This window comes from Panthera tigris, chromosome E2 (assembly GCF_018350195.1).
Source record: "Panthera tigris isolate Pti1 chromosome E2, P.tigris_Pti1_mat1.1, whole genome shotgun sequence".
Lineage (NCBI taxonomy): Eukaryota > Metazoa > Chordata > Mammalia > Carnivora > Felidae > Panthera > Panthera tigris.
In genome coordinates, this window is record NC_056674.1 from 14,535,409 (window position 1) to 14,563,017 (window position 27,609).

General features: G+C 47.2%; 1 protein-coding gene and 1 long non-coding RNA gene across 2 annotated transcripts; one reads left to right on the top strand and one right to left on the bottom strand.

The window, feature by feature from the left end:
* Positions 1-4,674: 4,674 nt before the first annotated feature.
* On the top strand, positions 4,675-16,659 carry LOC122234176. Its single transcript, XR_006211949.1, has 3 exons — positions 4,675-4,730; positions 5,666-5,757; positions 16,421-16,659. It is a non-coding gene; the product is annotated as an uncharacterized LOC122234176 (long non-coding RNA).
* On the bottom strand, positions 12,476-21,272 carry PSMC4 (proteasome 26S subunit, ATPase 4). The gene is made up of 11 exons (XM_007087215.3): positions 21,167-21,272; positions 20,259-20,357; positions 19,936-20,122; positions 17,903-18,049; positions 17,705-17,814; positions 17,515-17,608; positions 13,620-13,787; positions 13,460-13,536; positions 13,151-13,319; positions 12,899-12,954; positions 12,476-12,721 (listed from the first exon to the last, which is right to left on the bottom strand). Exons 1-11 carry the CDS (start codon positions 21,200-21,202, stop codon positions 12,608-12,610), a joined length of 1,257 nt encoding a protein of 418 aa, XP_007087277.1. The 5' UTR covers positions 21,203-21,272; the 3' UTR covers positions 12,476-12,607.
* Positions 21,273-27,609: the final 6,337 nt, after the last annotated feature.

A 27,609-nucleotide genomic window follows, 5' to 3' on the forward strand; every position in this document is an offset into this window, starting at 1 on the left:
TTGATTGTTGAGTAGTACTCCATTGTATATATATACCACATTTTCTTTATCCATTCATCCATCGATGGACATTTGGGCTCTTTCCATACTTTGGCTATTGTTGATTCATTTTTTACTTTTAAATTTTTTCCAGCCTTGGGTTATAATTGACATATAACACTGAGTAGGTTAAGGTGTACAAAATAGTGATTCCATATATGTATATATTGCTAAATGATTACCATAATAAGCTAACACATCTGTCACCTCACAATAGTTACCTTTTTGTGTGTGATGAAAACTTTTAAGATCTACTCCCTTAACAACTTTGAGGTATATGATACAGTATTATTAACTAGTCACAATGCTATACATTACATCCCTAGAACTTATTTATCTTTTAAGTGGAAATTTGTACCCTTTCACCACCTTTGCCCATCCCCCAGCCCCACCCCTGCCACTGGCAAGCCACCAATCTGTTCTCTGTATCTGAGTTCCAGGTGTTTTTGAATTCTACATGTGAGTGAGATCATACAGTATTTATCTTTATTTGACCTACTTCAGTTAGCATAATGCCCTCAAAGTTTATATGTGTTAAAAATGGCAGGATTCCCTTATTTTTTATGGCTGAATAATATTCCATATGATATATAATATTCCAATATGAAATACCACATTTTCTTTATCCCTCCATCCAATGATGGATGCATAGATCATTTCCACTTCTTGGCTATTGTAAATGTAATGCACATGAGAGTGCTGATACCTCTTCAAGATAGTGATTTAATTTTTTTTTTTTTTTGATGCATACCCAGAAGTGGAATTGCTGGATTGTGTAGTATTTCTATTTTTAATTTTTTAAAGAATCTCCTTGGGACTCCTGGGTGGCTCAGTTGGTTAAGCTTCCGATTTCAGCTCAGGTCATGATCTCACAGTTCATGGGTTGGAGTCCCGCTACAGGCTCTGTGCTGACAGCTCAGAGCCTGGAGCCTGCTTTGACTTCTGCGTTTCCCTCTCTGTTCCTCCCCTGCTTGCACTCTCTCTCTCTCTCTCTCTAAAAAATAAACAACAAAAAAGAACCTTACTGTTTGTCAGATTGGGTGTACCAATTTACACTTCCACCAGTTGTGAATGAAGATTCCTTTCTTCTGCATCCTTACCATCCCTTGTTATCTCTTGCCTTTTTTATTATAGTCATTATAATAGGGGTGAGGTAATATCTCATTGTGGTTTTGATTTGCATTTCCCTGATGATTAGTGATATCGAGCACCTTTTTCGTGTATCTGTTGACCATTTGAACATCTTTGGGAAAATGTCTTCAGGTTCTTGGACCATTTTTAAATTTGATTATTGGGGGATTTTTTTTTGTTATTGAGTTGCATGAGTTCCATATGTGGTTTGAAAATTTATTCTTCCTCCATAAGTTGCCTTTTCATTGTTTTAATCTCGTTTATTTTTCTGTGCAAAAGCTTTTTAGTTTGATGGAGACCCCCTTAATTTATTTTTGCTTTTGTTACTTGAACTTTATATGTCATATGTAAAAAATCATTGCCAGAGCTTTTTGCCAGTGTTTTCTTCTCGGAGCTTTATGGTTTCAGGTGTTAATATTTAATTTGTTAATCCATTTTGAGTTAATCGTGAGTGATGTAAGAAAGGGGTCTACTTTCATTCTTTGGCATGTGAATATCCAATTTCCCCCGCAGCCTTTATTGAAGAGACTGCCTTTTATTTATTGAGTATTCTTGGCTTTGTTGTCAGGTATTAATTGACTATGAATATATGGGTTTGTTTCTGGGCTCTCAATTCTGTCCCATTGATCTATGGGTCTGGTTTTATACTGATACCTTACTGTTTTGGTTACTATAGCTTTGTAATATAGTTTGAAATCAGGAAATGTTATATCTCTAGCTTTATTCTTCTGTGTCAGGATTGCTTTGGCTCTTCCAGGTCTTTTGATTTAAAGTCTATTTTGTCTGATATTAGTATAGTCACACTTACTCTCTTTTGGTCCTTTTTGCATGGAATATTATTTTCCCATACTTTCAACCTGTTTGTGAGTTTTGAGCTCATGTAGTTGGATCATGTGTTCTTTATCCATTCTGCCAATCACTGTCTTTTGATTGGAAGAGTTTAACCCATTTACATTTAAAGTAATTACTGATAAGGAGAGACTTCTATCATTGTGCTATTTGTTTTATGTATGCTTTATGAATTTTTCCCCTCACTTCCTACATTACTCTTTTGTGTTTAGTTGACTTTGGCGGGGGGTGGGGGGGGAGTCGTGAAATGTTTAAATTCTTATTTTCTTTTGTGTATAGTGTCTTTGTAGTTACCATGGGGATTATATTTAACATCCTAGTTTTAATCTATACCAGTTTAATTTCAATAACGTATAAAAATTCTGCCCCTTTACAGCTCTGTATCTGCCTCTTTGGGTTGTTGATGTCACATAATTATGTCTTTATACACTGTGTGCCCCAAAGTATAAGGTGGTAATCTTTTAATGTGGAAAGTTTCTTAATGTAGAAAAGACTTGGAGTAACAAACCAAAGTTACAGTAACATTAGAAGTCCTGTTATTCCCAGCCTATTGATAGTGATGCTGTGGCCAAGAATGCCTGAGACACTTGCCCAAGCCCATAGTCCTTGTAGCAAGCCTCCCAGACATTTCCCCTGCTGGGGCCAATGCTGTGGCTGGACCATCCCTTGTGGTTCTTATGATTGCAGAATATACCTCAGCAACGACCATCAGAGAACTTTGTTGAAGAACAGGTGTTATTACTCACAGATCCCAGATGGTAGTGCATGGCATACCTGAAAGCCGCACAGTGAGGTTGTACCTATAGGGAGAGAGAGTGTAGACCTGGGGCTCTGCCTTTATTAGGAACGGAGGGGAGGGGAGGGTGTCTAGAGTTTCACAGATGTACTCCTTATTGGCTAATTTATTTTTTTTAATTTGTTCAACGGTCATTTATTTTTGAGAGAGAGAGAGAGAGAATGTGTGTGTGTTGAGCGGGGAAGGGCAGAGAGACAGGGACACACAGAATCCAAAGCAGGCTCCAGGCTCTGAGCTGCCAGCACAGAGCCGGGCGCGGGGCTCGAACCCACGAACTGCCAGATCATGAGCTGAGCTGAAGTCGGACACCTAACCAACAGCCCCCAGGCGCCCCTCCTTATTGGCTAATTTAAAGCCTTGGGTGGGAATTAAGGTACTGGAAGGGAGAAGCAAGGTTACCGAAATGGTCAATTATCTAGGTTCCGCAGGGCTTTCTGGAACTAGGCGCTTCATGAATGAAGATGGCCCAGTCCCTTCTCTGGTTGTTTTGCTAGTACTTGTGTCAAAAAGCTGGCAATATTTCTATTATTTAGAATGGATGTCTTTTGAAATGGATGCCTCAGTGGTCAAAAGCTTAATGTCAGGTACTTATTCCTATGCTAGCTTTTACGCTAATAATTGTGTGGGGTTTTTTTTTAAATGCATTAATCTTTTGGGGCGTCTGGGTGGCTCAGTCGGTTAAGCAACCGACTCTTGATTTTAGCTCGTCATGATCTCACAGTTCATGGGTTCTGGCCCCGCATGGGGTTTGCTGTTGTCATTGCAGAGCAAACTCTGTATCCTCTGTCCCTCTCTCTCTGCCCCTCCCCGCTAGTGCTCTCTCGAGCGCGCTGTCACTTTCAAAAATAAATAAACATTAAAAATAATAATAATAAAATACACTCAGATAATCCCGTCCGGACTATCTCACAGGAAGAGACAGCCGAAATTCCGCCTGGTGGAGTTCGTTCCCACTCACACCCGCTCGGCCGCAGGGTCGTGCCTTCGGCCGTTCTGGGGGGACCCAGCGCCAGGGCGAGCAGCGAGGCTCCCCGAGCGCCGAGACCTAGGCGCGAGCACGCGTGGGTTTACCGCGGGGTCGCGAGACCTTGGCTGCGGCCGCGGGTTCTGCGCTTGCGCCTGCGCATTCGGAGCCCGGCGCGCTGGCCGCGGGAAGGTGTGTCCCGAAGCCCCGGGGCGGTGGTCGCGGAGGCTCCCGGGACAGGGATGGTGCGCCGTCGGTGGTTCCGCCCCCGCGGTGAGTTGGTGGCAGTCCGGGAAGGAGTCGGCTCTAGGTGAGGCTGGGGGGCGGACTCGTGGCGTGGAGCTGCCGCCTAGTGAGGAGCCCATGGCGCGTGGAGTCCAGAGCCTCACACCCGTGCGCGCGTGAGGACCGGAGGAGGGGGCTATGAAACCCATTGTGACCGGCAGTGTGTGTGTGTGTGTGTGCGCGCGCGCGCGCGCGGCAACGCCGGCTGTGTGGTGTGTGTTACTGCCCCACGTCCCTGCTGCTTGCCCCGCAGCCCCGAGTGTCTGCACAGAGCACTGTGGGCACGTTTCCCCAAGAGGACAAACACTGAGCCCTGGGATGAAGGTTCCGAGCAGGAAGGCAGAGGACTGGTCTTGGGGTGGGACTTTTAGAGCTAGAAGTGTGCCTGGGACGAACTCCGTGCAAGAAACGATGGGAGAGCCCCTACTTGGAGGCGCTGTGGGTGCAGCTACATTTTCCCGAACCACAGCGTTCCCATACCTGCAGCCGCCCTCTCACATGTGGTTGTGTGCGTGACGTCAGGGCAGATGTGGCCCTGCAGGGGGATTTTCTTAGTCTGCACGACTCTAACAAAGGCCTGGCGTCTCAAGGTTTCCTTCTTCCCCAGCCCTGCCATTCTCCAAATGAAGGAGGAAAAGTGGTTGTACATCCGAAAGTCCAGCTCAGGTGAGTTTGTTTCCTCTTTGTTTATAAACAAACACGCTTTTGTTTTTAGTAACGTTTGCTTTTCTTTTCCCAAATTGCCCAACGGCTCATCCTAGGCCCGCCTTCCCAGTGAAAGACGGGCCATGCCCATGAGTCCCTCTCCTCACTGTCCCTCTGCCAGATACCCCTCTCCTCATCTTTCGTATCATTCCTCAGCATTCACTTTTTGTAATAGTAAGAAATGCCCATTCCGCGGTCTAGTTAAAGCTTTGTTTTACTGAGAGTAATGTTTAGATGGAATCATCTTCCATCTCCAAAACCTCAGTTTAAAAAGTAAGGCAAGGGGCGCCTGGGTGGCTCAGTCGGTTAAGCGTGTCCGACTTCAGCTCAGGTCATGATCTCCTGGTCCGTGAGTTCAAGCCCCGCATCAGGCTCTGTGCTGACAGCTCAGAGCCTGGAGCCTGTTTCAGATTCTGTGTCTCCCTCTCTTTCTGACCCTCCCCCGTTCATGCTCTGTCTCTCTGTCTCCAAAATAAAAAAGTGTTAAAAAAAAAAAATAAGGCAATATCAGAAGCGGTTTGACTGGCGTGAGTGAGAAATGACATGGTCATCTGCTTTTTTAAGGCTTTTGGGAGCAGGAATGTAATTGGAGGGCTTAGCATGGAAATCTGTGTCATAAGAGGCAGGGATTTCCCCAACGAATCAATGGATTGAGATTTATATTGACAAAGATTTGTCATAAGACAACAAAAAGTACATATGAGTGAAGTAATATTCAGTGATGAACAGTAATACTCCAATTTTAAATTTCATATAAATTTCACTTACTAATATTTGGGATTGAGACATTTTACAAGGATTATATCCAAAGCGATATTTCTGTTGGTTACTCGGTGGAGAAGTAGAGGGAGAGTCAAACGCTGCTTTGTCAGCTTTGACCAAATTTTATTATTTAGTCTGCAGATGCTTTTCACCTGATGTATGTCCACTTAAAGAAGAATCTTGGCAATATAAAGATCTCATATTGAAGAAGAATGTTCAAGAACTGGTAGGTCCCACTGATTTCTATTCCCACATATGTCAAAACTGTTTGCTTCTAAGACTTAAAAATTCTTTTTAATTGGATATAGATCTATTATATACTTAAGATTGTGGGATTAATACTCACTTTTTGCAGTTAATCAGTTATATGCATGAGGGAATTACAAAGAAGAAAATTAAAATAGCCCCAGCATCATATTTTGGGGAGGTATATTTTAGCAAAACTTTTCTTTGCACCTGTACATATATGTGATGTGTATGTTTGTTTCTGCAGAATAGAAATTGTGCTAGTGGAACACAGGTCACAGAGACACTCCAACTCCTATTTAGAAAAGGTTGTTCTACCTAAGCAGAAGTTTCTTATACCTCTGAGGAAAGTGCCAGTGAGCCTGTCTATTTGATACCTGCTAGGTGTTTATACCTTTTAAGGTTTTATTTGATAAACCAACTAAGGATAATTATTATGGCACAGTTTATCAAATAAAGTAGCTCTTCAAGATTATACTTTTTTTAAAGATTTTTTAAAATGTTTATTTATTTTTGAAAGGGAGGCAGAGCACGAGCGGGGAGGGGCAGAGAGAGAGGAAGACACAGAATCTGAAGCAGGCTCCAGGCTCTGGGCTGTCAGCACAAAGCCTGACGTGGGTCTTGAACTCACAAACTACGAGATCATGACCTAAGCCGAAGTCGGATGCTTAACTGACTGAGCTACCCTGGTGCCCCTACTTTTTTTAGATTTTTAAGGTTATTTTCACAACCTTATATCTATAGCCCGAGCAGGGTGAGGAGGGTGTTCACACAGGGGGTGGCCTGGTGCAGGGCGACAGAACTTACTAGGGGGCAGTTCAGTTGGTGGAATGGACCAGCATGGGGTGTCAACCTGATCAGGGTAAGGCGGGGTCCACACAGGAGGACTATGGGTATGAGATTTCAAAGCCCAAGCAGGGTGAAGAGGGCATCTGGATACGAGTACTGCCTGGCTTTGGGTGTCAGGGCCCAAATGGAGTTGGGCACACTCGTGCGGGCCAGGTAGGAGGTGCTGAGTGTCAGAACCCAATCCAAGTTGGGCGAGGAAAGCATCTGCAGGAGGGAGGGGGCCGGAGCAGCGATGGGAGTTTGTTACACACAGGGGGCCTGTCAAGTGAGTAAACACATTAAGAGGCACTGGAGCCGAGTTTCTCTCCCCGTCACAGCAGGGAGTAACAGGTCTGGAAAGGGAGAAAATGAGAAGGGACCTTGTGACGTTAGGTTAACTAGACGTAATAGTATGAACTTAACAGTTTTCTATATGGGTAGGTAGAAAACATAGAAGCAGGCTCCGGTGGCCAGGCTCACTTCTGGGGCTGTTCCACTCTGCTGTTCCTTGCAAGCGCCCTGAGTCCCAGCGTCTGCCTGGCCTGATATGTCACTGCTCGAGTAGGAGTTGGCATGCTGAGCGACTCTGCTTGGGCCTCCTGTCCTATCACATCAGACAGTATATACACCTTAAGATCCTAAAGATAAGGCAAAATATCCAAGTAATGTTTAGGGGTGAGCGTGACTCAGAAAAATGATGCGGTCCATCAGGATGTTGAGCACCACCTTCTGGCTTCTTCATCCTCCTCCTCTTGCTCTGTGGCGGCCATGGAAGACAGCGTTTGCGTAATCTGGGTTGGCCACGCTGTGATCCATGCCATCAGCACGTGGCTTCTGGTTTGTGCACACTGTGGTGACATGTGTCACGCTGCTGCATTGGTACTCTGTGACAGTCGAGAGCCATCTGTAACTCTTTAGCAGTAACTGCCTGGTCATCTCATCTGAGATATGTTTACCAACCCTGGGGAGCACCCAAAGGAAACGTTACCAAGGAATCCGCGTGACCTGTAGACAGGTTGGAAATGATGGACAGGTGTCCAAAGTGTTGCTGTATTCAGCCAGAGCGCATGCGCCTTTGCAGTAACTGCAGGGGACGCAATCCGCCATCACCGCCTGTGGGTGTGGGAATTTCTTTTTCAGTGGAAACACCCCCCCCCCCCGAATCTGGACAATGTTTACACACGTGTTCTATTTAGAAGTTGTTACGTTCTGTATTTATATTGTTTATATTGTGGGTACTTTTTGTGTTTTTTTTAACTTTTAAAAAATGTTTATTCTTGAGAAACAGAGACAGAGCATGAGCAGGGGAGGGGCAGAGAGAGAGGGAGACACAGAATCCGAAGCAGGCACCAGGCTCTGAGCTGTCAGCACAGAGCCCGATGTGGGGCTCAAACCCATGAATTGTAGATCATGACCTGAGGTGAAGTTGGACAATCAACCCACTGAGCCACCCAGGCGCTCCTGTGTTATTTTTTTACAATTAAAAACAAACAAAACTATTTACATGTAGTGACATTTTTTTCTTCTCCCAGTCTTTGCAAAGTGGAACACAGAAAAGATATATGTGCAGGAAAACACTTGCTTTAAACACTCTAGGGTGCCTAGGTGGCTCAAGCATCTGACTCTTGATTTCAGCTCAGGTCATGATGCCAGGGTCATGGGATCGAGCCCCGTGTTGGGCTCCACAGTGAGCATGATCCTGCTTGAAATTCTCTCTCTCCTTCTGCCACAACCCCCCCCCCCCCCGCCTAAAAAATAAAAAACAAAAAACCACTTCTAAGATGGAAGAACACCCAGGCTGGTCAGCAAACCAGCCTTTTCCCCTCTTGACCCAGTAGCATGTAACTGAGCATGGAAAAAGCAGCTGCTGGTGTCCAGGAACCATCTGACAACTACAGGTAGGCCTCGGTGGCATAAAGCTGTCCCGGCGCTCACAGTTAGGCCACATTATTCTCCTGGTACACATAAGCAATCTCCTAGAACACCAACATCAAGGTCACTCTGAGACCATAACGAGAGATGGAACAAGGCCACTTCATCATTTTGTCTAAGCACAGACAAACCAGGTCACAAAACAGACCAAATACCCCCTCTCCCAGCTAATGGGAGTGGCCGCTACTTCTCACCCAGTACAGCTTCAGCCTCACCCTGGTCTGCCTTCACTGCAGCTAATGTCCCACCCTAATAAAATTCCTCTTGTATCCTGATAGCCTCAAATCCAGAGCGAAGCCTCGCTTCCTGAAGCCCTCCCCAAGGTGTGTCTTTTCTGTCACCCTCTTTCTAAGACGCCGCACAGCTCCCCGTGGTGTGTGTTCTCCCTCATAACGAGTGCTAAACCCAGAATTTTCGACTACGGGTGTGTTCCTAGGGGTCTCTGGCTGGACAGCACAGGCAATAAATGCAGTTAATCATGGCATTATTGTGGCGGCTTTTACTCTCAGTGGTCTTGGCTTATGCTCCCTTTCAAAATGCAGAAAGTAATTTTGAAATGCGGAACTGTGGTCAGCAGGCCTCGGACCCCTCGAGGAATGGGGGTAACCAAGGTCACTCTTCACTAGTCATTTGGGGTCATTTCACCTGAAGGAAATGGAGAAAGGCCCTGTAAAAGCATCATATGGATGAAGAAGAAACATGGTCTTCACTTTCTGGGATCTCCACATCTTCTCAAAGATACTCCAGGAACTTGAAGTTGGATGGGCGGTCAGGGAAATGTAAAAATGAGAACATTAGCAAACCTATCCTGATCATCTTCCAGATTCCTAATTTTTCAAAAGCCACGAGGAAATGCCAACTTCCTCAAAGCAGAAAAAGTAGACCCCTTTATTAAAATATAACCTGGGGGTGGGGGGCGCCTGGGTGGCTCAGTCAGTTGGGCGTCTGACTTCAGCTCAGGTCAGGATCTCGCGGTTCGTGAGTTCGAGCCCCACATCGGGCTGAGCACTCAGAGCCTGGAGGCTGCTTCGGATTCTGTGTCTCCCTCTCTCTCTCTGCCCATCCCCACTCATGCTCTGCCTCTCTCTGTCTCTCGAAAACTGAGTAAAGGTTAAAATATATATGTAACTTTGGGATTTACCTAATGGGCCTCCCTTCTGCACTGCCAGGTCTTTGACCACAGGGACTGAATCTGCATCATCCCTGAAATCCCGGTTACTCCCGCCAGATGGCAGTGTTGGGGTGTTGAGCGAACAGTTCTCAACAGCAGCAATATAAGACAAACCGCCAGACTGCAGGCCTGTTGAGGGCACAGTCTGTCACGTGGACTCAGGGAGAGACTATCTTGCAAGAGGAGAAGCTTTCATGAAGGATTTGGGTTTTCTGTCTCGCCCTGCTAGCGCTTTATGCTGTCCACATGATGTGCATGATTTCACATGCTCCTCTCACCGTCCCTCGGTCTTGGGTGTTATGCCCATTTAACTGATGAGGACCACGAGTGACAGAACTTAAGGCAGATGCTTCGAGTCGCACCACCATCCGATGGGATGGAAGCAGGAACCCGCAATTGTGACTCCCAAGAAGGGTACTCCGTTCAGATTGTGGCAGTATCCCCTCCACCGCACCCCCCCGGCCCTGCTCCGTTATTTTCTTTGCTGTCATTTCTGGGGCACTTGGCTTTGTTGTTTCCAATTTCTTTGCCCTTTATCACTGATGTTTTGGGTGCGTTCTGTCACTTCTGCGATTTCCCTCCCTTACCTTCTCGCTTCCAAGTTATTTCCTGCCTTGTACAATCCCCATTTTTTTTCCCTTGGTTTTTTAAAATTTCAGTGTTTTAATTTTTTTTGAGAGTGTGCAGGCGTGCCAGCGGGGGAGAGGCAGAGAGAGAGGAAGGCAGAGGATGCAAATCAGGCTCTGTGCTGACAACAGAGAGCCTGATGCAGGGCTCAAACTCATGAGCCGGGAGATCATGACCTGAGCCAAAGTTGGACGCTCAACTGACTGAGCCACCCAGGCCCCCCCTGTCGGTTTTTAAGTACCTAATTTAAAAGGTTAAATATTGTATAAAGTGTGTATAAAGCGTGCCCATGGCACCCTCACCCCGTATTTCCCTACTTCCAGGAGTCAGCCGCTTCCCATCCTCTTGTCTTTTGAAATTTACTTCCATATTTCTAAATTCTATGCTTTTGTAAAATCATTAGTTTTAGGTATTAGCTGCTACCGAGCATGAAAGATGAGGACTTACGGTGTCTTAACCCATTCTCTCTTTTCTCCCATGCTGCCCGGTTTCCTCAGCAGAAATCCTTCAGCTGCCTGCCCGGGGCTCTCCCTGAATCCTGTCTTCCACACAGCAGCCCCCCTCTCATCCGAGCTCCAGGCCTGCCAGTCTGGGGACCCGCAGTCCAGCCTTTCCTGGAATAAACCTCCAGCCAGGCTGCAGGAGGGTCACGGGGCCTGGAAAAACAGCTCGTTCATTTACAGCTCCACGGTCTAGGTGCACTTGGTGTATGAGTTTGGATTTCTGTAGCCTTTCAGGTAGTGCCTGTTTCCAGCCCTCACCTTCAGAACGTGGCACCTGTGACTTCTGAAGCGGGCATCTGTTTCTGGGCTCCGCTTCACGTCTGCTACGTTAACGAGCAGCTATCTGCCTCTTTCCGAAACCGTGTCTGCCAGATCCTCTCTCCTCCTGATCTTGTGAATGTACATCCTACTCTCTTATCACCTCTTATTTTAGTGAGGTCCCGGGGAGGAGAAGTTAACTTCCCTACTCAACCTGCAGTGGTCGTCTACAGAGGAATCACCCTCCGTCTCTTCAAGGACCTGTGACTACCATTTTTCCTTCTTCCTGTCTCACTTCCAAATAGATACTGACATCATGTATTTGTTCAAGAAATACTAAGTGAACGTCTACCATGCGTAGGCTCTGGGACTTGAACTGTGATCAAGCAGAGCACGGGCCTGGTGCCAGTGGGGTGCAGAAGGGTTCCCTCCCAGCTTGGGGCACCAGAGAGGGCTGTCCAGAGGGAGAGGTGTTCAAAGAGAGACCTCAAGAGACGGAATTGGTCCAACCAAACACATTTGTGCTCCAGTAAGACCGTATGGAGTAGGGCCAGAGAGACTCACAAAACCCAGCCATCCAACCTCCTCCCATCAACCGTCATCCCTGCTCTTGGGGACTCTGCAGGGCTGTTTCCCTGTTCTTGATACTCCGAGTGTGAGGAAGGCAGGAATCATCAAAGACTCAAATGATCTACCTACTCTAGGAAATGCAGGTGGGCAGGTGTGCAGAGGCTTTATTTTGTGGCCAAGGGCTGTGGTCTAAGGTTCAGTTTCTATCCCTTTCCTCCAATATTTTTAAATGTTTATTTTTTATTTAAAAAATTTTAATGTTTATTTTTGAGAAAGAGAGCACAAGCAAAGGAGGGGCAGAGAGAGGGAGACACAGAATCCAAATCAGGCTTCAGGCTCTGAGCTGTCAGCACAGAGCCTGATGTAGGGCTTGAACCCACGAACTGTGAGATCATGACCTGAGGTGAAGTCGGATGCTCAACCAACTGAGCCACCCAGGCGCCTCAATGTTTGTTTATTTTTGAGAGAGACCCAGTGTGAGTGGGGGAGGGGGAGCGAGAGAGAGAGGGAAATGCAGAATCTGAAGCAGGCTCCAACTGTCAGCACAGAGCCAGATGTGGGGCTCGAACCTATGAATTGTGAGATCATGACCTGAGCTGAAGTTGGACGCTTAACTGACTGAGCCACCCAGGTGCCCCTCCCCTTTCCCCAAATTTCTATAGTCATTTGGTTTGAATTCGTTGCTTCTCTCCCAAACTGTAACCCAGGACATGTACCTCACCCACTCATCTGTCAGGAGAGCAGGAGGGGACAGAACATCCTATTCCAGGCCCAGTTTTCTCCGAAAGAGTTAAACTTTTAGGAAGAAATTAAACAGATTCAATCTTGTATATTTACTGAGTAAACCAATCCCAGGTAAAGAAAAAAGAACACTAGGTTTTAGGACAGAGGCTGGGGAGGTGAGAGAAGTCTCCGGCCCCTGTGGTGGGGCGGGGGAGGGGTCACTTATAAAACTCATGCTCCTGTTCATCCTTCTTGATGACTGTCTTGTATGCTTTCTCGAAGTCCTTAGCCAGAACAATGTAGCGGTTCTCACGGACAGCCAACATTCCACTCTGTTGAGGAATGAGAGTTAGAAATCTACTCCCCAACCCTAGTGATGGTGGAAGAAGAGGCAGGGCCCCAAGCCCCGGGGAGGCACTGAAGTACATGAGGACTGCAGCAGAATACTCTCAAAGAGGAAGGGTCCCCACACACTCCCTGCCCGGATCCAGGGAGAAACCCTCACTCACCTCCTGACAGATGGAGTTGATATCGGCTCCTGAAATCTTATCTGGTCGGGCCACATCTGCAACAGGTGAGTTAAGGCAACCATTCCCTGAACGAGGGGGTGAATGCCTGGAGCCAGAAGTCACCCTTGAGCTTTGTCACCACCCCCTTCCCTGGACCCTGGTCTCCCAACCTGTACAAGAAGGCAGAGGTGGAGATGAAGATCCGGTCCCCAACCCAGCTGGGACCATCCCCTCACTTCTAGAGCAGGATACAGTCTTCCAAGTCAACCTCCTCAGAGAGATTCATCTTGCTGGTGATAGTGGAGAAAATCAATCTCTTCTGGCGGCGGTCAGGGAGTGGAAATTCAATTTTACGATCAAGGCGTCCTGGCCGCAGCAGGGCAGGATCCAGAGTGTCTGCTCTGTTCGTGGCCATGATCACCTGGCATTGGGGACAGGCCAGCTGAGACCTCTGTCCCCACTACACCCTCTTTCCTGTCATGATACCTGCCCCCTTACATGCCAGCCACCACTCTTCCCGGATTCCCACACACCTCCCCTTGCCCATCCTGAACCCCGAACCTTGACGTTAACGTTCTGGTCAAATCCGTCCATTTGATTCAGCAGCTCCAGCAGGATTCTCTGAACCTCCCTGTCAGCTGGAGAGTGTGCCACTTGGTCAGTCCAGGGCACCCCGTAAAAGGCTGCCCAAGATCCCAGGCCCTGATTAGGCATCACTCACCCCCCGTCTGGGCATCAAATCTCTTGGTGGCAATGGCGTCAATCTCATCTATGAAGATGATGGCAGGTGCGTTCTCCTTGGCCAGGCGGAACACGTCCCGGACCATGCGGGGGCCCTCGCCCAGGTATTTCTGTACAAACTCGGAGCCCACGACCCGGATAAACGCAGCTGATGGCAGGAAGATGAGGGTTAGATGAGGAAGGGCCTCCCACAGGGCCCATGCCGCTTACTGAAACCGAGAATTCCCTGCAGACAGCCGTTCCTGTGAACATTCACTCCAAGTGGCCAGGTTACTCTCTCGTGCCCCAGGGACTGGGTCTCAGATCCCGCTGGGAGGACCAGCCACCTGCTTGCACCCCATAGCAACCTAGCAGCCCATATCATGAATCCTACCACAGATGTGTCATTTTCTGGCCCAACATTTAAAAACCAGGACATTCTAAATAATAATAATGCATCTGTGCTTCAATATGCCATATAGGGGAGAGCAAGAGACACTCACAGAATCCAAGATAGAAAAAAATCTGGATTTCCAGAGTGTTGGAAAAATCAGAGAATATGGAATGGGAAAAGACCCACTTTTGAATATCATGAAAGAACCAGGGACCTTGGGCACGTATTCTGGTATAATCAAGCGGCAACGTGGCTAAAGACAGGTTTGTTCTGGGCCTCTCCTTTTTTGACTTCTTAGAGTTTAACTTGTTTGTTAATAAATGCACGTGGCTTTGTGTTGCCTGGAGCAACCCTCAGAACCCTCCTTCCGCCCACCACACGGGAGGGAGACCCGCAGTCTGTGACGCAGGCCTGGTGTTTTACGTCATAAACCAGGAGTCGTGCAAGTGGCGGTCCTGATCACACCACTTCTCTAATGCTGGCCATGCACGGCTGTTGGGGAACTGAAATGTGCCTGGTCCAAAATGAGACACGCTGTAACCATGAGATACTCAAAAGTCTTAGATTTCAAAAGACTTTGTACAACAAAATGTAAAACATCTCAAGAAATGTCCCTCAATAAATGGCCAGATAAATAAAGCACACTATATACATACAATGGAATATTATTTGGCCTTAAAAATGAATGATATTTTGATACCTGCTCCAACATGATGAGCCCTGAAGACAACAGGCTAAGTGAAAAAGCAAGTCTTAAGAAGACAAATGTAGGATTCATCTACTTACATGAGATAACCTACGAGAGCCAAATTCATAGTCACTAAGAACAAAGGTTACCAGGGGCTCGAGGGGCAAGGGGGTGTGGAGAAACAGGGGTATAGAGTTTCCGTTCAGGATGATGAACAAGTTCTGGAAATGGATACTGGTGGAGGCTGCACAACAGTGAATGCTCTCAATTCCACTGAATCATACACTTAAAAATTGGCTAGGGGCACCTGAGTGGCTCAGCTGGTTAAGCTTCTGACTTTGGCTCAGATCATGATCTCATGGTTTGTGAGTTCGAGCCTGTTATCAGGTTCTGTGCTGACAGCTCAGAGCCTGGAGGCTGCTTTGGATTCTGTGTCTCCCCCTCTCTCTGCCCCTCCCCTGCTCATGTTCTGTATCTCCTCTCTCTCAGAAATAAACATTAAAAAAATTTTTTTTTAAATTATTTTTAATGTTTATTTATTTCTGAGACAGAGAGAGACAGCATGAGTGGGGGAGAGGGAGACACAGAATTCGAAGCAGGCTCCAGGCTCTGAGCTGTCAGCACAGAGCCTGACGCGGGGCTCGAACTCACAAACCGTGAGATCATGACCTGAGCCGAAGTTGGTTGCTCAACCAACTGAGCCACCCAGGCGCCCCCCAAAAAATTTTTTTTAAATTATAGATGTAGCGTGCATATATTTCTATCAAACCCTGCCTGTCTAAAACCACCCCGCTCTCAGTACAACATGTAAACTCTCTGAGAGTAGTGCTAAGACTATATTCACACCCTTTCTGATCTCCTCAGCCTCACCTCCTAGACCTGCCAAGCACAGCCCTCCTACAAACATTCGCTGAGCAACTACCACAGTTCAGTTACTGGGCAGGCACTGGAAATGCAGAAACACACAAATGTATAAGGCCCGTGCCCTCCTGGAGTTTGGTCATGGTCCACTCATGACGCTAAATAAAAAGTGCTTTCCTGTCCCAGGCCTTTGCACATACCATTCCCTGTGCTTGGATGCCCTCTCCCAACGGTGTGCCTGCCAAATCACTTACACCTCGCTTCCTCTGGGAACCCTTACCTAAGAGGCCTGGGCAGCGTGGGCCGGCGCGCCCTCCCGTTAGGGCAAGCCCACTACCTTCCCTGCTTCTCCGGGGTATTTGCTACTCCGCAGACTGTTCCCATTCTACCTCACCTCCGACTGTGAGCCCCCTCCCTCACTCGCTTCAGCTGCAGGGGCCTCCCTGTTATTCCTGCCTCACCAGATATTCCCTCAGCCTGATACAGTTCCTCCCCTGGACCTTCCTGTGATTCGCTCCCTCAGGTCTTCCCGGTCTTTGTGTAAAGGTCACCTCGTAGAAAGTCTTCCCTGACCAAGCCCCAGCTCTGGCATAAAAGGCTGCAGCCCCTGTTACTCTCTCTCCCCTTGTCCTGCTTAATCTCAGCATGCATTCAGCACCATGGGATATATAATCTATTCACTTGTGTATCTGTTTAAGTTCTTCCCTCAACTAAGGCATCACCTCCATGAAGAAAGGAGGCTTTGTTCCGTTCGCTGCCACATCTCCTGCACCTAGAACACAGTGTGGCACGCACCAGGCGCTCAATAAACGTTAACCGAATGACCGAGTTCTAAGTGTTTCTTTTTCTCTTTCCTCAGCCATAGTGGGAGATTCTCCAACACACGGGACATGTCTGATTCATCACTGTATCCATGCTCCGGGCCCGGGAGAGCAGAGGTCCAATGAACTGCTGAGCAAAGGAGCGATCGTGACGATGGCTATCATTTACTGTCCACTCTCTACGTGCCAGGTATGGTTCTAGAAGCTTTATATTGATTCAATCTTCTGAATAACCCAGACAAATACGAAATGGGAGTCACAGAGAGGCTAACTTATTGAGCAGTTACATAAACTACCTTACATAAGCAGTTGTAGGGGAGCCAGATTGCAAACCCAGTCAGCCTGGCCCAGAAAACACTGCTTAACTACGGCCTTCTACCAGCCTCTGGTTCACACATGGTAAGATTTTAAGATGTGCCGAGCCCTATCTTTAGGCTTTACAAACAGTAATATAGTGACTTTAGGACGTTTTTGTCTGGAACCTACAATAAAAAATACATGGGGGGTGGGGGGCGCCTGGGTGGCTCAGTACGTTAAGCATCCAAGTTCGGCTCAGACCATGATCTCAGTTTGAGTTCAAGCCCCACATCGGACTCCATGCTATCAGCACAGAGCCTGCTTCAGATCCCCTGTCTCCCTCTCTCTGCTCCTCCCCTGCTTGCTCACATGCTCTCTCTTAAAAATAAACATCGAAAAAAAAAAAAAAAGAAATACGTATATAAACAACCACAAGCGTGTGTGTGTGTGTACTACAAGTTTCACAAATCTGAGCTCTTACTATGTGGGATGGACTCTGATGTTTTGTTTCATTTTTTGAAATGCTGGTTACACCCATGAATCTGAAGTCACGATTACTCATGGGTCACAACCCACTGTAGGAAAAACACTGCATTATTTCATTCATTTCTCACAGTAACACTGTGAAGAGTCTTCTACAGATAAGGAAACTGAGGTATGAGGATATAAAGTCACCTCCCAGGACGGCACAGCCAGTAAGAGGCACACAGGGGCTTTGACCCCACAGCCCCTGCTCTTAATCACCATGCCACTTCCTGGGGAAGATGAGAAAGCAGGGAGCAAGGTCCGAAGAGCCCAGAAGGTCAAGGCTCTGGAGAAGCGCTGAGAGGCTCACCTGTCGTGTGATGAGCCACAGCCTTCGCCAGCATGGTCTTCCCGCAGCCAGGTGGGCCATACATGAGGACGCCTCGGGGAGGGTCGATGCCGATCTGAAACACAGAGGCCAAGAAGGACGAGCCAGGGAGTCCCACCACCAGCTCAATACAGTGGGGCCTCTCCCTTCCCTGCCCCTCCCAGCTCCACACCTGCTTATACAGCTCGAAGTGTGTAAGCGGGAGCTCCACAGCCTCCCGCACCTCCTGCTTCTGGATGTCCATGCCCCCGATGTCTGCATACATCACATCTGGCTTCTGGTCTGGTGGGAGAGCAGAGCTGGGGCTCTCAGCCTGGCTCCCAGCGTCCCTTAGGACCCGCCCCCAGCCCTGGGCTCCCCTCCCCCACACCTGAGGTGAGCATCATGATGCTGCTGTCAGCCTCAGGAGGCAGCACGTCCACCAGGGCATTGCTGTGCTTGTGCAGGGCCACCGAGGCGTTAGGCTTGAGCAGCTCCCGATCAATGGTGCTCAGGATGCGCACGTAGTAGTTGGAGCCTTTGGGAGACAGGAAGAAGAGGGGAAAATGAGAAGTGCCAGAACCTTAAAACCGTCTCCCCACCCCTCACGGTCGTACATTCCAGGCCACCGGTATCTCTCACTCAGACCCTGCCTGGGCCTCCTGGCCACTGGCCTCCTCCGGTCCATCCCCACGTTCACAATGACAACTTCCCTGTTGTTCTATAGCCCTGACTCCCTCTCAAGCTTCAGCCCGAGGTGACCAGCGGCCTCCTGGAATGCCTCCCCCTGCATGACCCTAGGGTGTCTGTCACTCACTGTGTCCCAATGTGTTCTCAGGATCTTCTCCCAAATTGTGCTGCTCTTCCTGGGTCTCTGTCTCAGGGAGGCCCACAGTCCTTGGTCCCCGGCCAGAGTCCCAAACCTCATCCTAGATCTTTCTCCCCTTCTCTCCATTGTCCATCAGTCACTATGATCTTCCATTCAGCCTCCAGAACGTCTCCAACCATCTCCTCTCCTCCCCTTGGACCCTGCCTGATTCACCCTTCTAGGTCTCTGCACCAGACCTCCCTGCTCGCCCAGCCTCGGGTTCCTCTCTCCCATCCACATTCTCCTTCTACGGTGCTGATGCACACCCCTGTCCAGTGTCAGTCTCTCTCCTGACCTTCAGACCTGGCTGTCTAGCAGCCTCCTGGACCCCTCCCTGCAACATCCTAGACTGCCTGCACGGTCTCCCTCCAAACCTACTCCTCTGCCCATGTTGACATCTCAGGAATAGCCCTACAGTCCCCCAAGTCCTACAGGTCAAACACACAAGCCTCATCCTGGGCGACTCCCTCCCTTCACCACCTCACCTCCAGCCCATCAGTTCAATTCCAGGCCCAGTCAGCCACCTCTCCCCACCGATAGGAGAACATGGCTCAGTCCAAAGGAGCAGAGGCCAGAAACAGAAAGAGATGGGTAACACACAGAGACAACAACCATCATGAGGGCAGGGCCTAAGCCCATGCTAATAACAGCAGCTACTGTATACCGAGTCCTACCAGAGCCCAATCTCTTCCCACTTCACCCGTGGTTTCAAATGGCAGGTCCCAACCCAGTAATGGTCATGAAATCAACTGAGAGGGTCATATCCAGAACATAGTTTGAAACAAAAGCAGGCTAGAACAGAATGGAAAACATCAGAGTATATTGCACATAGTAAGGGTAAACAGCATTTGATGAAATTTCCAGTATATCTGTAATATATGTATTACATACACATAGATAATATATATATATATAGTATATATACATATGCATATTCAGCGTATATGTAGTATATATATGTAGTGTATATATGTATAACAGTTGACTCTTGAACCATGCAGGGGTTAAGGGCACTGACTCCCCGTGCATCTGAAAAATCCATGTATAACTTTTGACTCCCCACAAAGCTAACTACTAATAGCCCACTGTTGACCAGAAGCCTTACCAATACCATAAGCAGTCAATTAACACGTGTTTGGTATGTTTTACATATTATATACTGTATTCTCACAATAAAGTAAACTAGCAAAAAAAAATATTAAGCAAATCATTAGGAAAAGAAAATACATTTATAGTACTAGACTGTATTTACCCAAAAACTCCACGTATTAGGAGACCCATCCAGTTCAAACCTGTGTTGTTCAAAAGTCAACTGTACACGTATGTACACACACATACACACACACACAAAATACATGCATACGTACGTGTAGAGAAAGAATGTAAGATATATGTCTACCTTCATATCAGAGTTTGAAAAACACCATTACCCTCTCTTGCCTTGTTTGCTCTTCTAAGATCCTAGCACAATTCCCGGTCCGTGGCAGGAAACAGTTGACAGACGCTTAATGAACAGATGAGTGAATGAGAGGCCCCCTGCCCACCCACCCACGCACCTGTGGTGGAGCCCACAATGGCTGTATTCTGATCCACAGCCTCCAGAAACTGCCCAATGACCAGTGGGATGCTTTGGATTCGCTTCACCTCCTCCTGGGCATGGAGGAATTCCTTCTTCAGGTTCTTCTGCTCATCCTTGATGTATTCCTCCTGCACCTCCAGGAACTCCAACTCTTGCTGCAGCTTCTGTGAGTGGAGAGGGGAAAGGTGGAGGGTTGGCTCCATGCCCTGCTAAGTGAGGCGGCAGTGGAAGGTTGTGGGGTGGAGGAAGAGTATGGGATGCTGGGACCCTGTGCAGGGTCCGGCTTGGGATTGAATGTACCTTGTAGCGGCTGTACAGGTCCTCCAGGTCCTCAGGCTCCGGCCCCAGGAAGGAAAGGCCGGTCTGGGGCCGAGACACAGACAGTGCTGGGATCTCATCCTAGAACAAAGGAGAAAACTCAAGTTGGAGGAAGAAAGAATACAGAGCATCCTCCCCACTTCACCATGAACCACTCAGCCCCTAACCGGCTCCTGACATCATTCAGCCCCTCTAAACAGACCCTGCAAACCTCTCAGCCCCCTAAAAAGGCTCCTAATGTCACCTAGCCCCTAACACGGCTCTTATGTCAACTAGCCTTCCAAAAACATATTTTATTAACACGTGCCACTTGTAACATACCCCCAATGTCGCCAGACTCCCAACTAGAGCCTAAATGTCACAACCACTCCTTACCAGCTCCCAATGCTCTTCAACCCCCCTCAACAGGTTCCTAGTGTCACATGGCTAGCTCAATATAGGTTGTTAATGTCACCATGCTTTCAAACATTCTTTTATCATCCAGTTCCCTAGGAAGGCCCCAAACCACAGATTTTACTTAGCCTCCGAACATCGGTTAGCTCCCAGCCCAACTTCAGACATCATTCGGCCCACGGCCGCGTCCCATCTATCACTCACACCCCGACACAGCCCCAGCTTCGCTAGGCCATCGGTCACTAAGCACTCCTAGCTAGTCCTCGAAATCATTCCGTGCCAAGGAACCTCTAACGTCACTCATTCCTGTAGCCGCGCTTTCTGCGCCTTACTGCCCCCCTAACATCATTCAGTCACCGAGCCAGGCCTCGGGGCAGCACAGAGCTCTCCACCGAAGGATCCCAAATCACCCTGACCCGGGCCGGAATTCCCGAAGTCACTCAGCACCCCACTCAGGTCGGCCTCACCCTCTCCCCGCGAGCCAGGCCCCACCAGACCTGAGCTTTCTCTACCAAGATGCCTATCTCCTCCATAGTGACCAAGCCGGCCTCTGTGCGGCCCAGCCAGATCTAGTCACCGCTTCCGCTGACGCTACCGGAAGACTAGGACCTCAGTGGATTCTGGGAAACGTAGTTTAAGACTTCGCTAGAGCGGGCTGGATAGGCCGCAAAGGATGGAGGGAAGGGAAGATTTCGTCCTGAGCTCCGCCCCCAAGGCGTGCACCGCGCGCTCTCGGGACAGGGGTTTAGGGCGGTGCGCGTGCGCAGTAGCGCGTGGTGGCACCATTTCGGGCGGCATCTGCGCTGGGGTTTTCTCGGCAGTAGGCGGCGCTGCTTCATTGCTTTATCAATCAAGGAACTCGCAAATCTGTCTCCTCGATCTCATTTAGTGAAAGGGCTGGAGATGTTTTGGGCGGCGTTCCCCAGAGGGGTTCCTTTAGGTGTCTCAACGTGAGCTGCGCCAGAGGATTCCACCACCCCCCCTCCCGACCCCCAGAGCGACTCCTCACTGGGATCCACCCTGGGAGTTGATGTGACGTGGGCCGGGAGCAAAGGGTGGAGAAAGAATTCTTGAGACGTTTTCAGTGGGAAGGGTGCTTTATTTAAAGCACAGTGCCAGGACCCGTACGGGAAGAGCTGCACTTGTGTTTGTGAGAAATGACTGATTAAATACTTTATAGTTTGGGGCGGGATGGTGGTGCTAAGGATAGAGTAAGTCGGTAAGGAATTTGGAAGTAAAGCGTTCAGGGCGCTAGCTGCTGCTAAGATAAGGCTGTTTACTACCCTCTAGTAAAACATCAGTCTTGAGGCCCTTCAGTTGTGTATCAGTGGGCCATATGCTCAGGATCTAATTGCACATAGATCTTGGGGAGTGCTTAAAGCTATCAGGGAAAGTGACACTAACGAGCAAAATTGTAACACAGCTTTGGTAAAGGAAGTCCTTGAGAGAGCTGGAGGAATGTTACTATCTGTGAGCCTCGGGAATTCTGCTTGGAGACTGCGAGCCTCCGCAAAGTCTGGCCTTTGTTTCTTTTTACTCCAGTGCGAGGTGAGGAGCCCCAAGCCCGCATTACCCTTAGCGAATCAGGTAGAAACGACGCAGGCATCTGGGCTGGAGAGGATGAGGCAGCAGTGCGGGAGTTGCGTCCCGTGGGACACTTGCAGACCTGTGCGAGGCCCTGTGCCTAAGTCCTGGGTGCCTCAACTCGTTGAATCTGAACAGGCATTATGTTCCCTTTTACAGAGAAGGAAATAGGCTCAGAGCTATGAAGCTGCTTGCCGGTCACAAGAGTCCTCAGATCTGTCTGTCCCCAGACAGGGGATACACACTGGCCAGTGGGGATACACTCACACAGTGTTTGTTAAGTAAATTGTTTTATTGAAATATAAATACAGCGAAGTGTACAGATCATTACTGTGCAGTTCAATGACTTTCCACTAAGTGAACACACCTATAACCAGTACTCAGATCAAGAGGCCAAACAGTAGCCACCCCCAAGAGCCCCCCACATGCTCTCTTTCTGCCATCCTATCCCTTCTTAAAGTTATCCTTTACCTGAGTTCTAACAGTGCGGATTACTTCTGTCCGTCTCAACCCCCACAGTGTGTACTGTGTATTTGGCTTTTTACTTAACATCATGTTTGTGACATTCATATTGCACATAGGAATAGTTCTTTCATTTTCACTTCTGTATGCTTTCGGTCCCTGTGGATATGCCTAAAACTGGATATTTTCCAGCCTGGGGTTATCCTGGTGCTACCACTATTCTCGTACATTTCCTCCATAAACTTATGGGAATATGCTAAGGAGTGGAATCACTGGTCAAAGGGCAAGTGTGAGGTTGGCTTTAGTCAACACTGTCAAGCTACAATAACTTACACTCACATCCCTTGTGCACACACTTGATATTGTCTCTCTGAATTTTTTTTCCATTCTGGTCGGTATATTGTGGGTTGTCACACCAGGCACCATTTGTGCATTTCCTTTTAACTGGGCAAGTTCCAAACTCTGAATCCTTACAATACCCTCAGAGGTAGGTTTGCTCTTCCTCATTTTACGGGTGAGGAAACTGAGGCTCAGACAAGGGAAAGTCACGCCCGCTAAGTCACAAAGAGAATTTGTGGCTCCTGATCAATGCCAGCCCTATGCTAGGGGAATTAGAAATCAATCAGATCTGGTCCCTGCCTTCCTTGTTTAAGACCCCAGTGCTTTTTTTTTTTTCTTATTTGTTTTGAGAGAGAGAGAGAGAGAGAGAGAGAGCGAGCACATCTGGGCATATGGGGAGGGGCAGAGGGGGAGGGGGAATCCCAAGCAGGCTCCACACTGTCAGTGCAGAGCCCTATGTGGAGCTCAATGGTACAAACCATAAGATCATGACCTGAGCCAAAACCAAGAGTCAGATGCTCAACTAGTAGCAGGATTCTCGCACAGAGTTGTGACACTGAGGCTTTTCTTTCCAGGAAGCAACTGTTGGCACTATTCCGTTGGGTTTGTACCCAAAGAACTCAGCCCCGAACGCCACGTGGCATAGTTTTTTTATACGTTTTCTGTTTCCCATTTATGGTAACACACAAACATGCAGTCTGATTAAGTGGTCTCATGTTACAAGGTCATGAGGAATGTTGTCATGTGGCATAGCCAAGTTGCCTTGAGTTTTGTTTTGTTTTTTTTTTCTCTTTTAGGGAGGGGACCCTACCACAAAATGGTTGAGCCACCCAGATGCCCCCCCCCAGCACTTTTATTTCCACACAAAAAAGGAAACAATGAGGACAACAAATCCTCCTTTTTTTTCTCTGCATTGACAGTTCATAGTTCTGTCTTCCTTACCTCTGCCTCCCCCAAAAGGCATCCCAATTTCTACTTGAGTCTTGGAATCCATCACCTAAAACAGGATTCATCATCTCCTTCCTTGCCTCCTGTTCCCTATCTCCTAGTTTCCAGATTTCAGACTCAAACTATGTGAGAGCCTTGCTTTTATTCCCCAAATCCTGTCAACCCATCTCTGAATTCTCTCTGCTGTCTTTGGCAATGATAAATCAATGAATCCCTTTGGCATTTTTATGGATAATAATTTTATGGATAATAATTGTAATAGTTATGGATAATAATTGTAACCATTTCCTAAACGCTGACTGTGTGCCTGGCTCTTTGCTAAGCACTTTACCGTATTATCTCATACAACCCTCACAACAGCCTTCCAAAGCAGGTAGTAGAAGTAACCAACATTTTGCCTTCTGCCAGGGAAGTTCAAGTGTTTTATACACGTGATCTGATTTAAATCTCATATTTATGTGGGATTTGAAATGGGAACAGTTGTCTTACTTCCTACTCTCTCAGGTCCAACATAAGTCACCAGGCTCAGAGAGGTGAAGTCACTTGTTGGCCAAGATCATGCAGGAAGTAAATGGTAGAGATGCTATTCAAATCCAGGACCTGGGCTTTTACCCTCCCATGATAGTTATCATTTGGATTTGCAGATGACCTTCAAAAAGTGAGCTAGTCATTCTCAAGGAGGAGGACACTGAATCATTTAGGGAATTTTTTTCAAGCTAGATGCACCTTTACCTTATTTTAATGTTAAGATCCTTCCTCCTATCTTCTAGTTAAGAACCACGCATCTAGATCATTTAACAATGGGCAAACTGGAGCCAGGATCAGCCCAGCTGACGAAAATTTCTCCCTCCTGGTTGAAGCCGAGGGCTTTCTTCCTCTAGACTACACTGCCTTCTAACAGAAGTCCTGAGCAGCTCTTGTGTTCCGTGAGGGTGTTTCCAGATCTGGGTTTTAGAGCTCTGCATGTGGCTGGGTGCATACAGGAGCCAGCAGACCAGAAGGTAAAGACAGCTGGACTGGCAGAGAACCTATTCCTTATCGACAGAGAGTGGCCGAACTCCAGCCATGATAGCCATGCCAAAATGTGGGCCCATTGTTACCAGATCTGATGTTTTGAGAGAAGTCAAGAATCCAGATTTTCTTTTCTTTTTTTAATTAAAAAAGATTTTTTAATGTTTATTTATTTTTGAGTGCGTGCAAGAGACACAGGGTGTGAGCAGGGGAGGGACAGAGAGAGAGGGAGACGCAGAATCCAAAGCAGGCTCCAGGCTCTGAACTGTCAGCACAGAGCCGGATGCAGGGCTTGAACCCACGAACTGTGAGATCATGACCTGAGCCAAACTCAGATGCTCCTGAGTCACTCAGGTGCCCCAAGAATCCAGATTTTCAAGTGAAATCTTCTAATTTTTAAATGTTGATGATAAATTCAAACACTTAGAAACACCATGCAGGGGTGCCTGGGTGTTCAGTCGGCTGAGCGATGGACTCCTGATTTCGGTTCAGGTCATGTCTCATGATTCATAAGATTGAGACCTGCATCAAGCTTCTCTCTCTCCCTTTCTCTCTGCTCCTCCCCTGCTTGTGTTCTCTCTCTCTCTCTCAGAATAAATAAATAAACATTTTTTAAATCTTAAAAAAAAAAACAAACACCATACAGGCCAAACAAAACCATCTGTGGGCTTCATACAATGGATAGATGACCCCTGGTCTAGGCTCATCTTGTCCCCAGTATGGCCATCAAAGGCCCAGGAATCAAGGGCTTTACTCAGTCCCAGGGTGGAAGTGGAGGGAGGGGTCTGAAACATTCAGAAGGCAGCAAAAATACAAGGTCAAGGATAAATAAGGATTATATTCAGGGAAAAGCAGGGGCGCCTAGGTGGTTCAGTCAGTTAAGCATCTGACTTCTGCTCAGGTCATGGTCTCACAGTTTGTGAGCTTGAGCCCTGCATCAGGGTCTGTGCTGACAGCTCAGAGCCTGGAGCCTGCTTCAGATTCTGTGTCTGCCTCTCTCTCTGCCCCTCCCCAGCTTGCACCCTGTCTCTCTCAAAAATGAGTAAACATTAAAAATTAAAAACAATTTTCAGGGAAAAGCAAATGTAGATATCTAACAATAGCTGATTTGTTAAATAAACTGAATGATCTTTTTAAATTTTGGAGCATCTGGGTGGCTCAGTCAGTCGAACATCCGACTTTGGCTCAGATCATGATCTCTCGGTTCATGAGTTTGAGCCCCACACTGGGCTCTGTGCTGTCAGCTTCAGATTCTGTGTCTCCCTCTCTCTCTCTCTGCCCCTCCCCCACTTACACTCTGTCTCCTCTGTGTCTCTCAAAAATGAATAAATGTTAAAAAAAAATTTAACATCTATCTATGATGGACTATGACACAGCTTTTTAAAGTGGTATAGAGGGGGCCCTGGGTGGCTCAGTTGGTTAAGCATCTGACTCTTGATCTCAGCTTAGGTCACTATCTCAGGGTTTGTGAGTTTGAGCCTGTGTCAGGTTCCTTGTTGATGGTATGGAGCCTGCTTGGGATTCTGTCTCTCCCTCTCTCTGCCCCTCCCCTGCTCTTTCTCTCTCTCTCTCTCTCTCTCTCTCTCTCTCTCTCTCTCTCTCTCAAAATAAATAAACTTAAAAAAGGTGGTATAGAATATTTAATACACCATATGTTCACAGAATATATAATACCTAAAAGAAAAACATAGATGACAAAGTGATAAAATATAAACCCTTTTAAAAAATCTTTTTATTTTGAAACTTCAGTTCCAGAAGATTTATAAGAATGGTACATAGTCTTTGCCCAGATTTCCCAAATGTTACCATTTAACACATATGCCTTATCATTGTCTTTTTCTCTATATATGCATTCTTATTTGTGTGTCTGTATACAGATACATATTACACATATATCTTGCCATATGTATGTATTTTTCCAAAACTACTACTGGGATTTTTATTTGGATTGCATTAAATTTATAGACTGATTTGGTGAGAACTGGCATATTAACCACACCGAGTCTTCCCATCCATGAATATAGTATGTCTCCACATAGCATACAGATTCTGCTATGGTAGATTTATACAGGTATACTTTGGAGATATTGCAAGTTTGGTTCCAGACCATTGCGATAAAGCAAATATTGCAATAATGTGAATCAAATTAAATTTTTGGTTTCCCAGTGCATATAAAAGTTATGTTTACAGGGGTACCTGTGTGGCTCAGTTGTTTAAGTATCCAACTTTGGCTCAGGTCATGATCTCATGGTTCATGAGTTCGATCCCTGCCTTGGGCTCTGCACTGATGGTGTGGAGCCTGCTTGGGATTCTCTCTCTCTCTCTCTCTCTCTCTCTCTCTCTCTCTCTCTCTCAAAATAAATAAATAAATAAATAAACTTTAAAATGTCCAGGCTTAAAAATATTATGTGTAGACTATACTGTAGTTCATTGCGTGTGCAATAGTAGTATGTCTTAAAAATGTGCATACCGTAATTCAAAAATACTTTCTTGATGAAAAACGTTAACTGAGCTTTCAGTGGATCACAATCTTTTTGCTCGTGGAGCATCTCGTCTCGATGTCGAGGGCTGCTGACTGAGCAGGGTGGCTGTTGCT

What these genes read in the sequence shown, in the direction of transcription:
- PSMC4 (XM_007087215.3), bottom strand. Translation starts at nt 21,202, where the DNA reads ATGGAGGAGATAGGCATCTTGGTAGAGAAAGCTCAG. An exon ending in ACTTCGAGCTGTATAAGCAG is followed by an intron (nt 17,609 to 17,704) that starts GTGTGGAGCTGG and finishes TCTGTGTTTCAG; the next exon opens with ATCGGCATCGACCCTCCCCG. An exon ending in ACCAGAACGTTAACGTCAAG is followed by an intron (nt 13,320 to 13,459) that starts GTTCGGGGTTCA and finishes CCCCAATGCCAG; the next exon opens with GTGATCATGGCCACGAACAG.